The 17828-nt window shown below is 31.4% G+C and overlaps 1 protein-coding gene across 7 annotated transcripts in view; it reads left to right on the top strand.

Annotated features, from left to right (window-relative positions):
- LOC132722174 (sorting nexin lst-4-like) overlaps positions 1-17828 on the top strand; it is a 51334-nt gene that overhangs the window by 20820 nt on the left and 12686 nt on the right. For 2 of the 7 annotated variants that reach the window (XM_060706618.1, XM_060706621.1), the window contains exons 3-10: positions 686-760; positions 1227-1445; positions 2945-3057; positions 4277-4370; positions 6768-6893; positions 8126-8240; positions 14456-14497; positions 17316-17446. In XM_060706618.1, coding sequence (XP_060562601.1) covers positions 686-760; positions 1227-1445; positions 2945-3057; positions 4277-4370; positions 6768-6893; positions 8126-8240; positions 14456-14497; positions 17316-17446 — 915 coding nt within the window. Of the gene's footprint in view, positions 1-682; positions 761-1226; positions 1446-2944; positions 3058-4276; positions 4371-6767; positions 6894-8125; positions 8241-11840; positions 11880-14455; positions 14498-17315; positions 17447-17828 lie in introns of all 7 variants that reach the window. The other 5 variants (XM_060706617.1, XM_060706620.1, XM_060706619.1 and 2 more) reach the window with 4 other exon arrangements.

The following is a 17828-nucleotide window of genomic DNA, read 5'->3' as shown; positions in this document are numbered from 1 at the left end:
GTATTTAGTGTATGAAGTTATTACTTAGTGAATGATATCATTTCTTAGTGGATGATATCAATCATTTCATTTGCTATTGGATGATATAATTTGCTAGTGGATGATATCATTTCTTAGTCGATGATATCATTTCTTAGTGGGTGATATTATTTTTTTTGGATGATATTACAATATAGTTAGTTGGTGATATCATTTCTTAGAGAATGATATCATCTCTTAGTGAATTACATCATTTACTAGTTGATGATATCATTTCTTAGTGGATGATATCATTTGCTAGTGGGTGATATCATTTCTTAGTGGATGATATCATTTGCTAGAGGGTGATATCATTTCTTAGTGGATGATATCATTTGCTAGTGGGTGATATCATTTCTTAGTGGATGATATCATTTGCTAGTGATATCATTTGCTAGTGGATGATATCATTTCTAAGTGGATCAGAGTGAATTGATTAATACAAAAAGCATGAGAAAAGTCATTTACAGGTTCTTAGTAACAAAGCTAAATCTATCTGTATGTATAAATAAAGATGCCAGGAAACCAAAAAGAAATGTGAGTTGTTGGTTAGTCTTCTATTCCATTATTGAATTTGGAACAGTCCATTTGAATTAAGTCCTCTTAGAATAATGATTATAGTCAATTTGTGATATTTGATACATGATGAATACCTTGAATATTTCAGGATGTGGGAGATGGCTGGTGGGAGGCCAGAAATTACCTTGGAAATGTTGGGCTTATACCACAAGCTTATGTAGAGGTGAATTTAGATTTTATTATGATTTTTTTGTGAAAATGTTTCAAAATTTCATACTTTTTAGCTTTTGTAAGATGTAAGGTTTTATTAAATCTTGTGCCTGAATAATGGTCAGAAGTTCACTTTCTTCACAAGTAAACCTGGATAAATTGACTAAGTTGGTCTTACTAAAAATACAAACTTGAGAGAAAATTTCATTTAAGTGTAACATGATATGCATTACCTTATTTTCTTGCTATTTCTCTTGAAAGAAATAGATTAATACCTATTATGATATACTTAACTAAAAACTAGTATGCATTGAGGAGATATAATACAGTATTATAATTTCACAAATAACTTATGTTTATTTTCAAGGCCTTTTAATAAACACAAAAGCGGGAACAATTTAAACAGTATACATAATAATGCTTTCTTTACTGCATAAAAATTATCTTTGCAAAATTTTTTTTTTGCTATATTTGTCCAGATTATTGAGCCTCCAGAACCCTCGTTCCCTCCCCCACCACCTCCTATGCCCACAGCCCCGCCCCCGTCATCACAAAATGGGTGGGGCAATGGAGGTGGGGGATTGGAGCCCCAGCAGAGTGTAGATACATGGGATGAGGATGATTGGGATGATGACGATGATGATCATTCAAGTACGAGCACTGGCGGAGCATCAAGTTCATACACTAATAATCAAACAGTAAGTAAAAGGATATCAAGTAGTTCAGAGAATGAGCTTACCTCGTAAGCTCAAAAGGTAGAATATTGAGATTTAAACCAGGGGTCACTGATGCGATCCTCAGGCTAGCAGAAATTTTTATGCGACAGTTGATCTCAGTCAGAGTTTACCTAAGTTGAAAATTTTATTCAAATGTAGTCCAAAACATAGATAAGAAACTCTGTAGGCAACATGTGATTTATAAATGGCATTGTGATGTAATAATAGCCATGTAATGATGATGATGGTGACGATGATATTGATGGTAATGATTATGTTTGTTGTTGTTGTTGATGATGATGATAATGGTGACGATCATGATGATTACAACAGTAATGATGATTGCGGAGTTGATATTGTTATTGATGATCATGATGATGATGATAATGATAATTATTATGATGATCATGATGGAATTGATGACTGTGCTGATAGTGATGAAAATGATAATAAAAAACTTATCAAAATTCACTGACAGATTACAATTACAACAGTGGTGTAGTAATAGATAATATGGACTATTGTTAATATATTAATGACATTAAAGTACAGAGCAAAAATGCACTATATAACTTTATTAGGAAGTGATCAAACTTGGCAACACATGTCTTAGTCATTAACAATGAATTTGCCATTATTGTGTTAAGTAATAACATGCTTATACATGAATCATTATTATAATATAGTTTATACAATTCAAGTAGATAAAGAGATTGTATAGACCCCAAGACTTGACCTATCCTGAAACAAGGAAGTTCTCTTTGTTAAAAAATAGGAGAGTGCATATAAAATATGCGATTGGTTTTCAGATATGTTTTTATTATATTTCAGGGTATTCTGGTTAAATAATCCTCGATATGTTTATGTTCTCAAATTACTATTTTATAATATTGACTTTTCTGTCAAATTACCATTTATGATATTAAACCCTTTTACAATATATTTGTATTTAGGCAAAGTATTTATGGATGGGTCTTGATAATACTAGAAACTTTTTTTTTTAAATTAATCAATTTTTAAACACAATTTAGTATTACATAACATAAGTGAAAAGTAAAATGAAAGAACAAATGGAAAAACAAACAGTATGTGCATGATCTCTCACCAGACTTGGTTTTAATTGCTATGTAAATTAAAGCTTCTTGATCATGAATTCCCTGAAAGTTGCATTTTATGTATTCCAATTTGTTGAAAAAGGCTCTTTAATTACATGAACCTGGATATGACTGTGGTATAAATAAAATTAAATAATGTGATTTTACTTTGACTGGAATTTTATACAGCAAAACCTCGATACAGTAACAATTTTAGTTGTTGCTGAGAGGTGACGCTTAAAGAGAGGTTTAATTGATTATAAAGTTTTACATTTTGAAGAACTAGTTCTGTTTTTGTAAAGAGGTAAATGTTCTATTCTGCGGAGGTTGCACTGTAAATAATAATGTTAAAGGTTGTGTGAGTAATTTTTTGTTTCGAAATTTTAGGAGTTGCAAGGTCAAGGTAACTTCGGTTTATCACAGGGCGGCAGACCCAAAAGTTCCACATCACCACCTTCTGATATGTCAAAATACGGCACAGTGAAGAAAAGTTTCAACAGGTATGTACTTATTAGGGATCGAAAATTTCCCCCATCCGCTCATAATTACGAGTAGAATTTGAGAGAATTCGATGCAGGACGAGTAGAAAAATATTGCCTTCACATTTGATTTAGAAGCTACTTGTCCTGCAGGACGAGTGACTCTGAAAATACTTTTCGATGCCTGATTATTGAAGCATTTAAAACCATTGACGGGGTAATTCATTTAAAAGCTAACATAAACCTGCGGTTGCTAACATCTTTAGTTAAGAATATGGCCAGGCCAGCCCTAACCCCTTTGAAATCTGCACTTACATTATATACATGTATATCTCAAAACCTAGCATTGCCAAAAAATTTGATTTTAAGCTTATATACATTATTTAAGTTGAACTATTCACAGAATAAGGAGAGCTATTGTACTCACACAGGTGTCCGTGCTGGTGTCACTCTTTGGTTAAGTTTTTGCATACAAGTTGGTATCTCCAAAACTACTGAAGGGAATGGGTTGAATCTTCACACATTTATTTGAAGGCATAATCGAAGATCACTGTATAAGGCTGTAACTCTAACAATGATTTTGACAGAATTATGGCCCTTTTTGAACTTGAAACATTAACTCTACATTGCCCAGGCTATTATTTCACTATCAAGCACTGAAAATAGTCAAGCATGCTGTTCTACCAACAACTCTTGTTTCTCTAACTAGATTCAATGAGTTTGAAAATTTGAGCATAAATTTGCATGCTTCAATACAAAATAAATGGTGGCCTTCTATTTTATGTGAGGAAGTTATCTTTCTAGCTTCATGAAAGTCAATGGTTCTTCTTAGATACCTACTCATGACAGAAATATTGCACAGAGGGGCACCTGATGTCTTTCTTCACTAGGTGATCTTAAAAATTGCTATATATGATAATGACTTTTACAATGTCAGTATGACAAAAGACCCAACTTAAAAATAGTACTCTGAATAACTAACTTATTTTTTGGTAAACACATCAGACTAGTACTCTCAAGGGATTGCTGGCCTCATGGGTTCAAACTCCATAAGGGGCAAGCTGTTGTTTTTGTGAGCAAGAAACTGTACAGTCATTGCTTAGTACAAGCTGGTGTCAGGAATGGATTCGAAAGTGTGTCTATAAACTTTAACATCTTTCACTGTCAAAAAAAAGTTCTGTAATAATGTATTAATCTGTTTATATTGAAATGTTATATAGAGTTTTGTATTTTATTGTAGATTTTCCCAGTTTGCAAAAGCGGGTGGAGAAGCTTTCATGATGGGAAGTTTTCAATCAAACAATGTGTCAGAGGCAGATATGATTACAATAATAGTAAGTTTATGGTAAAATATGATAAATTTCTTGGTAAACTTGAATTTTAACAGTTCAGTATATCTAGCTCCAATTGTACTTTAACATAAACTGTAAAGTCTTTACCATAATAGTTTGCAGTACCATCCATACAGAGATAAAAACGTTTGCAGTTCCTTCCATATAATATAGGATAGTTTGCAGTTCCATGCATATAGAGATGGAATAGTTAGCAGTTCCATCCGTATAGAGATAGAATAGTTTGCAGTTCCATCCGTATAGTGATAGAATAGTTTGCAGTTCCATCCATATAGAGATAGAATAGTTTGCAGTTTCATTCGTATAGAGATAGAATAGTTTGCAGTTCCATCCATAAAGAAAACGAATAGTTTGCAGTTCCATCCATATAGAGATAGAATAGTTTGCAGTTCCATCCGTATAGAGATAGAATAGTTTGCAGTTCCATCCGTATAGAGATAGAATAGTTTGCAGTTTTATCCGTATAGAGATAGAATAGTTTGCAGTTCGATCCGTATAGAGATAGAATAGTTTGCAGTTCGATCCGTATAGAGATAGAATAGTTTGCAGTTCGATCCGTATAGAGATAGAATAGTTTGCAGTTCCATCCGTATAGAGATAGAATATGTTTGCAGTTCCATCCGTATAGAGATAGAATAGTTTGCAGTTCCATCCATATAGAGATAGAATAGTTTGCAGTTCCATCCGTATAGAGATAGAATAGTTTGCAGTTCCATCCGTATAGAGATAGAATAGTTTGCAGTTCCATCCGTATAGAGATAGAATAGTTTGCAGTTCCATCCATATAGAGATAGAATAGTTTGCAGTTCGATCCGTATAGAGATAGAATAGTTTGCAGTTCCATCCGTATAGAGATAGAATAGTTTGCAGTTCCATCCAGTCTTACTAGGATCTGTACTTTTGACTAACCACAAACATTCAAATATGATGATTTTCCTAAAATTGGTAATGAACTGTTTCATTGCCAATAAAAAGTGAATTGATATGTTCAGGGCATTAGTAAACAAAGAGTGGACCCAGAAATAATCATGATTTCGCATCAAATGTTTGACAGAAAAAAATGACTGATATACTCAATCTATAAATGACTGATTTAGCTCAATCTATGTCAAGATTGTGGGCTATTGATCTTTTTTGATTTACTTCCAAATAAGATAGAAAATTGGTTTGAGGTAGTGTTTAACATGAAAAATTAGTCTGAAGCAGTGTTTTAAATAGAAAATTGGTTCAAGGCTATGTTTAAATCAAAAATTTGACTGGGGCAATATAAATATTTATAAAGATATAATTTTAGATATAAAATTGGTCTTGGGGAAAGTTTATTAAATGTGAAAAATTGTTTTTAGCAGTGTTTTAAATTAAAAATCATCTTTTGTTAGAATTAATAAATCATCAATCAAAATTAATTCCATTTAAAGGCCCATTTATTTTTATGATGCCTCAGAAATTTTATATCTTAAAAACTTTTAAGTTTTGGTATCTTGTAATACTCATTTGCCATATACAGGTACTATCTTTTGAAACTATAGCTCTGTTGGCAATCTGAATCATAATTATAGTGAATGGAAGTCAAAATACTACTTTCTTTACAATTTGCTGCTTGTATGACAGGTTGCTGCACATACAACACTACTTTCTTCAGTTATTAAACACGTAACATGCTATAAATCTGTTATTCAGACACTATTAAACACATGTTTGACATTTCTCAAAAAAATAAAAATATATTGATTTCTGAAGCATAATGTGCCTTTATTTTAAGGTTAGGAATACTATTTATTGTAATATTTAAAGTTATGAATAATATTTATTGTGATATTTAAAGTTATGAATAATATTTATTGTGATATTTAAAGTTATGAATAATATTTATTGTAATATTTAAGGTAAGGAATACTATTTATTGTAATATTTAAGGTTATGAATACGATTTATTGTGATATTTATTGTAATATTTAAGGTAAGGATAAGGTTAGGAATACTATTCATTGTAATATTTAAGGTAAGGAATACTATATTGTAATATTTAAGGTTAGAAATACTATTTATTGTGATATTTAAGGTTAGGAATACTATTTATTGTAATATTTTAGGTTAGGAATACTATTTATTGTAATATTTAAGGTTAGGAATACTATTTATTGTGATATTTAAGGTTAGGAATACTATTTATTGTGATATTTAAGGTTAGGAATACTATTTATTGTAATATTTAAGGTTATGAATACTATTTATTGTGATATTTAAGGTAAGGGATACTATTTATTGTAATATTTAAGGTTATGAATACTATTTATTGTAATGTTTAAGGTTAGGAATACTATTTATTGTAATATTTAAGGTTATGAATACTATTTATTGTGATATTTATTTCTTCAGGAAACACCAGATGGATTTGAGTGGCAGCCAAACACACAACCTTACACATGTTCTGTACGGTCACCGAAGAAGGAGAGCAAACTTAAAGGATTAAAGAGTTACATTGCATACCAGATTACACCCTCAGTAAGATTATATTTCAAAAATATGAAGCATTTTTTAGGCAAAGCTGTTTTTACTGTACTCAATTTTAGTAAATGTTGTAAATGTTTAAGTAAATAGTGGGTTTCTGATGCACACAGTGGATTTCTGATGCAAAAAGTGGGCTGTTTATGCAAACAATGGGTTTCTGGTGCAAATAGTGAGATCTTTTTGCAAACAGTGGGTTTCTGGTGCAAATAGTGAGCTCTTTATGCAAACAGTGGGTTTCTGATGCAAATAGTGAGCTCCTTATGCAGACAGTGGGTTTCTGATGCAAATAGTGAGCTCCTTATGCAAACAGTGGGTTTCTGATGCAAATAGTGAGCTCCTTTATGTAAACAGTGGGTTTCTGATGCAAATAGTGAGCTCTTTATGCAAACAGTGGGTTTCTGATGCAAATAGTGAGCTCTTTATGTAAATGCAAATAGTGAGCTCTTTATGCAAACAGTGGGTTTCTGATGCAAATTGTGGGTTCTTTATGCAACAGTGGGTTTCTGATGTAAATAGCGGGCTCTTTATGCAAACAGTGGGTTTCTGATGCAAATAGTGAGCTCCTTATGCAAACAGTGGGTTTCTGATGCATATAGTGGCCTCTTTATGCAAACAATTGGTTTCTGATGCAAATTGTGGATTCTTTATGCAAACAGTGGGTTTTCAGATGTAAATAGCAGGCTCTTTATGCAAACAGTGGTTTTCTGATGCAAATAGCGGGCTCTTTATGCAAACAGTGGGTTTCTGATGCAAATAGTGGGCTCTTTATGCAAACAGTGGGTTTCTGATGCAAATAGTGAGCTCTTTATGCAAACAGTGGGTTTCTGATGCAAATAGTGAGCTCTTTATGCAAACAGTGGGTTTCTGATGCAAATAGTGAGCTCCTTATGCAAACAGTGGGTTTCTGATGCAAATAGTGAGCTCCTTATGCAAACAGTGGGTTTCTGATGCAGATAGTGGCCTCTTTATGCAAACAATTGGTTTCTGATGCAAATTGTGGGTTCTTTATGCAAACAATTGGTTTCTGATGTAAATAGCGGGCTCTTTATGCAAACAGTGGTTTTCTGATGCAAATAGCAGGCTCTTAATGCAAACAGTGGTTTTCTGATGCAAATAGCGGGCTCTTTATGCAAACAGTGGGTTCTTGAGAATACAATTTCTTGGTATCACCTCAAGTGATGCAATTCATTAACACTTGTGTAATATTCCATATTCATTTTTTACAGTTCAGTAACATACAAGTGAGTCGACGGTACAAACATTTTGACTGGTTACATATACAGTTGGAAAACAAATTTACCTGCGTACCAATTCCTCCATTACCTGATAAAGCTATCTCTGGTAAGTTTATTTATGCAAAAAAAAGAATGTTTCATAAATTTTTTTTGTTTCATTCATGCTGAGATTTTGGCTTTATCCAGGTGTTTGAATTGAATTCCCACAGGCTTTTCTTTTTTCTTTACGGTAATTAATTTTTCTATAAGTTATATTGAAATGTTGATTTCCTTTCCACTTAAACCAGTGCTAATAGATTGCATAATAATGATGCAGGGATTTCACCTTTACCGTCCATGAACAAAATCGATAAAACACCCAAACTGCAACAGTGTTATTTTATTACAGGATAGGATTTTTTAGGGTTTTTTTAGGGTTTCCTCTTGTACTGTTTGTTAATGATTAGATAAATGTCTAAAGTAATTGGTACCTTTTTGACAAATTGAATAGATCTGCAGGGGCGTAGCTAGGGCAATTTTAAATATACGCACAAATGTAAACGCAGGGGGTGTAGGGGGCCGCGTAGGCCCCCTTGCAGGTCCAGGGCAGAGCCCTGGTGGGGGTTCGGGGGGCGAAGCCCCCGAAAGCTCCGCGGATTTAGTCATTTGAGGATGATTCAATTATACGATTTCACGTGCATTTAATGTCACATAAATGTGGTTTTAATCCTAAAAAAGGCAATTTTATTAGACTTAAGATTACACCCAGGGAGATACTTAACGCTGGCTCTTTCTAACTTAAATGAGAGTCCTCGACACTATCGTTGTAGAGGTAGGTGAAAATGGTAATAACAGGGTTTTTAAACTATCCGATTTAAAATCTTGTTTTTCAACAAATCTGAGAATGTTATGCCAAGTAGAACATCTTTCTCGTTGTTTAGGATTTTTCCTTCACTATAAATTTCGCCCAATCAATGCTCCGCGATAAAACAGTTTAATGTTCAAATCAAAACGAAAGAGTAGGAATAATTAATACGTACCCAATGACCAAAAAAGCAAATAAAATAATCTAGATTAAAGAAACTCTTTTTGAAAAACATTCTACATCTGGTAAACAATTTAAAAATACATTGAAATTTGCTCTTGAAAGTCAACTAATTAGTGATAAAAAGTTTTTAAAAATAGCACACTTTATAGATGTATAGCGACCTAGTACACTACTACTTGGATACTGAAGAAATTATTCATTTGGAAATTCTGTTTTAGTATATGCATGACTAATAATCGGCATAATTCCACAATTTCGACACTTATTGAATGGTTCTGTTGGCTCCGTCACATTTGCGAGGGCTCTTTTGCATTGCCTATGACACCAGCACCGTGTCAATTCCCCGCATTTGAATAAATGTTAATTCTTTATTTATTTAATCAATCTCTGTGAACTAAATTTTGTATTAAGCAAAAGGAGAGGTTAGGATCTTGTTCCATCCATGATAAAATTGGCAGATATTTATGAAAAGAAATCACACAAGTTAATATTTGGTAAACGTACTAGCAACGTAATTACATTTTTTACTATTTTCGTTGGTTTTTTTTTTCTTCAAATTTTCAAAAATGAGTCATTTCACTGCAATTATGTTTGCAAGAAAAAATATAATCCTTCCAAAACTCATTGTTGAAACAATTTTGCAACAGACTGATTTTCAGACGCTCACTTGATGCGACATATTGAACTTGCACGTCTCATATCTATAAATGTCGGAACTTGCATACATATTTTGATATATTAATCACATTTAAATTCAGTCAAATCAATTTGTTTTAATATCAAGAACAAGCCATATTCCGCTCAAAATAATACTTAAGTCACTGATAGATATCACATTTATAATACCTAAAATTTAAGAAATTCCGTTTCGACATATTGTCTTACATGTTTTTTGTGATATCTATGACATGTCGATATTATCAAAATGTGTGCATTATTTTATTTTATTCATAAAGTTAAAAAGAATTGAAACTTTTTCAAAAGCTAATGTATTATTTCTTAATATTTTACGGATAGAGCTCGTATTCAAGCTACATGTGAGACGAGTTTAATACAAAAATTAATCACTTTTAAAAACGAAACGGAGGTACCTATATCTACATAAAAATCAAATAATTAATTTTATATCTAACTATGTAAAAATAAAATCTAGTACATTCTTATTAGGATCTTTCTATTTGAAAGACCATGTTATAATAAAATACAATAAATAAGGTATTTTTCATACACTGCGTAAGTTGACCGCAGGCCGGATAGCACTAGTTTTTAAGCCATTTTTCGCATTGAAATGATTTTCTAATTTTTCACCTCCCAAAATTGTACGCACGTGCGTATTTGGCGTATAGGCAGCTACGCCACTGATCTGGGACATAATATAATGGAGCAAGCAACTACCTCTTATGACAGCTGATCCATCTCTAAAAGTAGTATTTAAATTCTATATTTGTACCCTTATTATGAAAAAATTACATTGAAGAATTTTGATAAATTCATGGAAAGATTATTTTAATACTAAAGAACTTGCACCAGTTTTCATATATTTCTCTAGTTTTAAACTGTTATACTGTGAACAAAAAGATATCCTTCCAAAATGTTGGAGAGTGCGCTTGATTGGACGAAAAGAAAACTCTGTGCTTATCGTCAGTTGCTTGTCCCTGTAATATTGTGTCCCAGATTGTGTTCCTATCTAAAAGTGCGGCACATTATGTAAAAAGTAATTTAAAAAAAACTTTTTTTTGGAACATGAAATGGTGTAATTTCAGAAGATAATTTTTTTTATAAAATCATGACAAATTTTCTGGTGCAGACGTAAAATAACACAGAGGGAACCCTGAAAATGTGTACAATGTTTTTTTTATAGAATTATTGATATAATTATATTCAACCTGGTGCTTCTTAAATCATGGATTTAGTTAGGGTTGGTCTGTAGAAATTGTATTGTCTTTTTGTGTGTCTTAATTTCGTATTCTTTTCTTTTTTTGAGCTTTTCAGCACTTAGTAGCTTTTTTTCGGCATTTTATATATCTATTGCATATTTATAAGCTAAAGAGTTAGTTCCTTTTTTTTGTCAGTAGATTTATGTTGAGTCTTTTATTCCTTTATATTCTGTGATTTTTTTGTGCTACATTATAGCATTTTAAAGGCTTATCTTGTCAGCTTATAAGAATCTACACATTCCAGATCATGCCAAAAACAAGAATTTTATCGCCTGAAATTGAATTATACCTATCTACTGTAATCTTAGAACCTATATTATAGAATTAACATTTCAATCTATTAACAAAGATTTTTGTAGAGACTCCCTCTTTTGTACACTTATGTTAATAGAATCATTTTCAATATCCAGTCATTTAAAAGTTAGAAATATCTAAGTTTTTCGTTAATCTTTGATGATTAAAAGTTTTCATCTAGCTTCTAATGATTTAAATTGAAACAATATATAGTTCATGATATATATTCTTTCTTTGTAATTACAAGTGTTAAAGAATTTGCCGGAATTTATCAAATGTTTCGTAGAAATTTGATCTATTGTTTCAATGCCTTTTGTTCATATTTTATTTATTCTGCTGTGATTTTATTTGCATCCTGAACTTTTTTCACCAACTATATTGTGTATGTATGTTTTTTTTTAACAATGTTTTTTTATTAATGTTTTTTTATTGACACTTCCACCTACAGACGTTTCAAGGTCACGCAGGGGTAGTATAAAGAAAGGAAGTAAATAACTTATTTCTTCTTTTATTTTTTTGTTTGTTTGGTTTTTTTTTTAATTTTTGGTGAAAGTTAAGAACATTTAGTTAAATTTAGCTCAATTAGGCCAGAGGCTTTTTATGAGCTTTTTGTGATCGTCTTTTTGTCCAATTCAGAATATGTATAGTTTATGATTTTCACACTTATTAACCTTGGTGAAATAAAAAAAAGGTTATAAGTCTCAATACTTATGGGGAAAGAAGTAATAGCGTAAAATTGCATATCCATAGGGTAATTGATATGCCTCGATTATTTCCATGAGGAAAGCATTAAGTCTTGGTACCTCAGATTTATAAGTTGGATTCATGAACATGACACATTTTATCTGTTACAAGGTGAATAATGACACTATGTCTGATACCATAGGTCAAGATTTATGCAGAAAAATTCAGAAAATGTCCGACATTGTGATTTAAGTCTTGGTATGGGCAAATATCCTGGATTCGGAAAATTTGGCATTAATTGGTTGAAAATTCTAAGGTTTGTACTGGTGTAGAATCCTGGGATTCTTGATTTATAACTTTCCACAGATGTACATGTAGGACTTACATAGTGCTAAAACTGAAGAGAAACTTAAGTAAACAAACACAATGACAAACATGTGTTAATATCATAATATTTATATGGGTTGCAGAGGTAGCCGTCCTGCCCAGAATTTGTCCCTATCACAGCCTGTACAAACAAAATGACATTTTCCAGAATTTACTTAATAAATATCAGGACAAGTAAAGGAATGCTTCAGAAAAAGCGGACATTTAAGTGAAAATCAGAGGTTAAAGATATTTGTTTGTAAAAAGGCATATCTATTGAAAAATTAGCAAAAATGTAACAATTAGGTATCTTTATAAGAATGGGTCATGAAGAAATTTTTCTTTATTTGTTTTAAATATAGAACAATCTGTGGTTTATCAAAAGTTCTATAGAGAAAAAAGGACTTGTAAAGATGAGCGATTTAGGTCCAAATGGATCATTTCTCGGACTTTTCATTTGAAAATTGTCAATTGAAATTGTTGGTGGTTGAAAATGTTTGACTTTTACAAGATAATAGTTTTCAATGATTATAGTTAATAGTACTGGTTTCATTTTTTTTTGTTGGATACTGGAAATATTTGTGGATGGATGACTTTGATTTTTTTTTTTAACTAACAAAGGTACTGTTTATGAATGAAATAACACAGTGTGGCTCGAATGGTAACATAGATAGTGTTGGTTGTAGTTTAGTATTTTATGCTAATGGTTGTTTGAAAAGGTTTAAGCAATTATTGCCTTTTGATAATATAGCCCAATATTTAAAACAAACTTGTCGCGGTGTTTTAAAGCCAGGATAACGGTCAAAGTTCATGTGGAACATCATGGATGGTTAGCTTAGATTGTAAATTTAGGGTTCGAATTTGAAACTTACTTTGGCTAATTTTAGTAAACCTTCTTGCCAAAGGATAAAATTTTTTAGTTTTCCTTTATCTGTAAAGCTTGATAGGTGACATATTAGCTTAACACTGTGGTTGTGACACCAGATAATTTGCAACCAAAAAGAGACTTTCAACTAGGGTTACGTCTTTTAAGATATTGTTTGTCCTAGTAATATGAAAGTTTAGTTTTTTGTAGTGAGAAGAAAAATATATGTGTTTGTTAATTATGGAATCTGATGGGTAGAGCCACATTTGCTTAACACTCTTATCATATAGGGATTTAACCTAACATGCTTAAGCCTATAATCTGCTGGAATTGAAAATTGCCACCAATATAAAGCCAGGCCAGCCTGGAAATCCATGCAGTCTGACCAGGCTCTATACTGGTAGCTGGTTAATTTTTAGATTTTCGTCTTTATATCCCCAAAAATTGTTAATGGACTGTATCAAAAAATGGAAACTATAGAATCCTTTAGATGAAAGGGTTAACCTACTGAGTTTTTGAAATGGACTTGCCCAGCTATGAATTCAGAACTGTCCATTGTATGATTTAGGGATTTTAATATCAACATTTTGTTATTAAACTGCCGATTTTAGAGCCTGCTTAGACTGTATGGCCTTGCAGGCTGACCTGGCTCTACACTGATGGTTTACAAACAACACAATATCACTTCTTTCATCATTATTAACCCTTACCACTACTGAATTTATAGAATGGATCTGTCCTTGCTTAAATTTGGATTAATCCAATTAAAGTTTAAGGGATTTCAACTTTCAAAATACAAAAATTTAAGCTACCAACAGTGTAGAACCTGTTCAGATTGTACAGATGTGCAGGTTTCCTGGTCTACCAGTGGCAAAGGCTAACCTTTTTCTGTTCCAGCAATTTAAGGGCAAGATATGTGTAATATAATGTCTAAAACAAACACACTGTGTGTAATGCAAAAAATGGTACTAACACGTTTTAGCATGTATGTAGACATAGGGGTATCTAATGACAAAAAATAATTATACTCGAGTGTGTTATTTTATCTAAAAAGCACACTTAAAAAATTACTAACATGTTTTAGATTGATATGTAAATGTAAGTGGGTATACACTAATATATATGTTTGAGTTTACACTAACTTTCAGGGGCTATTGCCGCTCTCAATCCCACATCTTCCTCTAAAGCAGGTCAGTCAAGTCATTCCGACTCTTAATTTACCTTAACCTTTACACCATCTAGACACATGTAAGGATTCACCTTGACACTGTCTAGATATAATTATGTATACACCATTCCGTCATATGTAGGGATTTAAGTTTGCACTGCCTGGGCATTTATATATTGCACTAAAAAAAAAACATATGTAGGGATTAGGGCTTGAGCTGCCTAGACATGATATTTATGGATTAAACTATACATAGCACCAATACATGATTATGTAGGGATTAAGGTTTGCATTGCCTTGACATGATATTTATGGATTAAACTATACATAGCACCAACATACTGTATGATTATGTAGGGATTGGAGTTTGCATTGCCTAGACATGATTTGTAATACATAATAATGTAAGGAATAAGATTTGCAGTGCCTAGACTTGATATATATAGGCTGAATTATACATAGTACCAATACATAAATATGTAGGGATTAATGTTTGCAATGCCTAGACATGACTTTTAAACTATACATAGCACCAATTTATAAAATGTAGGAATTAAGTTTTGAAGTGCCTAGACATGATACATGAGGGATTGGACTTAACACCCATTCAGACATAAAGAAAGATTAAGGACTGCACTCGGTAGACATATGTGAGGGGTAAAACATTACTCTGCCTAGACATGCATACACCATATAGACGTTATGTAGGCATTATTCATTTATTATACTTAGCCTAGACATGTGATAGTAATTTAATATGACTCTGTGAAGTCATAAAAGGGTAAAAAAAATTAATATTATACACAACTTTGACAAGTTGGAGGGACTAACTTAAACACAACCTGGACCTAATAATTATGTAAGGTTTAACTTTTACAGCTTACACTATGTGTAGAGATTTTACAGACTATCAACCAATAAAAAAATATATGTTACCAAAATTGCTCAAGCTTTATTTAAAATTACAAAAAATAGGAGATTTTCTAGACATTGACACATACATTTACATCATTAGCCACACATTATCAAAGATGAGAAATGAAAACTTGAGTTTCTGAAACCCTATGTTATGAAGGGTGCAGTTTTATAAACCATATTTTACCTTAACAGTAATTTTTCCAAGGCATATCCGAGTCATCCAAAACTATTACGCCTTTATATATTTACTTATTATAGATAGTAGTTCCTTTACGCAGCCTCACTGTTTCCCATTTTATAGCCTCAAACATAAAACATAAAGCCTTTGTTAAGGGTACTAGTAGTCAGTAATTGAAATTATGTTAACAATTTTCTTTATCTTTTATGTTATGATTTTTAAAAAAATTGAAAGTTAAAGACATATTAATCATCCTTCCATATTAACTATACTGTATTATCATCAGGAATTTTTCTAACGGGGAAAGTACTAAGGGGATTAATACCTCAAGGCATAATAAAAAAGGTGGTGTTTGCTTTCCTGATTAGTTATTTATGTACCCTGAAGACGTTGTTTAGCCAAAACATTGGTATAATATTTTTTTTTTTAAGAATTTGCAATTGACTACTTATATTTTAATATATTTCCTGAAATTGAAATGCTTCCTCTAGGAAAAAGAGTACCTATTAAGTTTCTTTGATCGGCTTGTGTGAATAATACTTGCAGTGCATAATCCAGTGTTATTTTTAATACATGACTATTTATTAGTCGTTTAAAAAGTTTTGAAAAAGTTTTAAGTTTCAATTTATTTTTGTATTTTTACTTCTAATACTTCTTTTCCTATGTAATTAACTATATTCTTTTCTTTTGATTTATTTTTTACTTTAATTTATTACAGCTTTTAAACTGTTATCGAAGTAAACCTGTTTGCACTTACACAATCACTCATAAACTGTGTTTCTGTTAAATTATTTATTTCTTATTAAAGAAAAGCTTTAAGTTTGATTCTTTATTTCTAAATACATCTTATCAATATTTGAAGTGCTAATACCAAAGCATGGCTGATTTCTTTGACAAGGTGTATTTACTAAAAGCAGGCCGCTATTAAACGGTCAGTATAAGAGAAAGTCTAGATTTCAGATTCTATCCATTTTTTTCACATAATTTTGGCCCAACTCTATTCAGCACCTTGGCACTCCTACACCTCTTGATATTCTTGTCCAGCAAAATCTTCATTAAAGATATACTTCGCTCAAATTTGATTTTTAAAAAAATATTTATAATTGCTACGCAGTCTCTTTGTATGTATAAAATAAACATGTTATGACTTCATTTAAAGTAGATATGTTATGTTTTGAACTCTACACACTATAGGTGGTCACAATATGAATATATAGTTATTAAAAAAACTGGCAGTTTTTTTTTAAGAAAAGACCAACTTTATTTGACCCGTAATAGGGAATGCAGCTTCCCATATACAGTTTATTCCTTATTTTATTCAAATTAAACATATTCAGTAAGAATTTCATGGATTTCTATACATTTCTAAGATATAAATATTTTACTCAAAGATGAGCATAGTATATCTTTAATTTATATAATAGAATACAGGTTCAAGGTTAAAGTTTAAGTACTGTCATAATAACCCTATTATAAAAGATGCAGTGCTATTTTTGCATCACATTTTCTCCAAGCAAAGCAAAATTTAGGACCTGCCTTGAAACTTGCAACTTAAAAAAATCTTTAGGCTAAATAACTAGAAATCAGTGCCATTGAAATTCAAATGTCAAACAAAATTTAGGTCTGTATTAAAAACAGGAAACAGACAGTGGCGGAAGAACCTAAAAAATCAGATGCTCTTGAATGAGTCTTGTTATGAGTTACTCTTCTTGTGTTAGATTGTAATGTAATTTTGTTACTTCAGGCCGATACGAGGATGAGTTTATAGACACACGTATGAAGTTGTTACAGTTATGGATCGACAGAATTTGTCGGCATCCTGTTTTATCTCAGTCTGAAGTCTTCCTACATTTCCTTACATGTACAGATGAAAAGGTATAGTATTTTCATAATAGTATATTTCATAATTAATGATATTTTTACTGAAACTTGATGTATATTTCATAATTATGTTTTAGTGTGAATTATCTTCGCAGGAACACAGTGTGGTATATTTTATAAATTGTGTTATTATTTGAATTATCTTCACTTAAACATGATGTGGTATATTTTAAAACTAATGTTTTAATGGAAGTTATTTTCACTGAAACATAGTTTAGTATTTTTCATAAGTTGTGTTATAATTTGCATTATCTTCACTGAAATATGGTTTGGTATACTTCATTATTCATGTTATGTTATGTTATGAAATAACTTCACTGAAACATTGTGTAGTGTAATTGGACTATGTTATAACATTTGCTATATTGTATTTTGA

The sequence above is a fragment of the Ruditapes philippinarum genome, unplaced genomic scaffold (assembly GCF_026571515.1).
Source record: "Ruditapes philippinarum isolate M1 unplaced genomic scaffold, ASM2657151v2 ctg1955_1_1_1_1, whole genome shotgun sequence".
NCBI classification, from domain to species: domain Eukaryota; kingdom Metazoa; phylum Mollusca; class Bivalvia; order Venerida; family Veneridae; genus Ruditapes; species Ruditapes philippinarum.
This window is presented reverse-complemented; position numbering and strand designations above follow the sequence as displayed.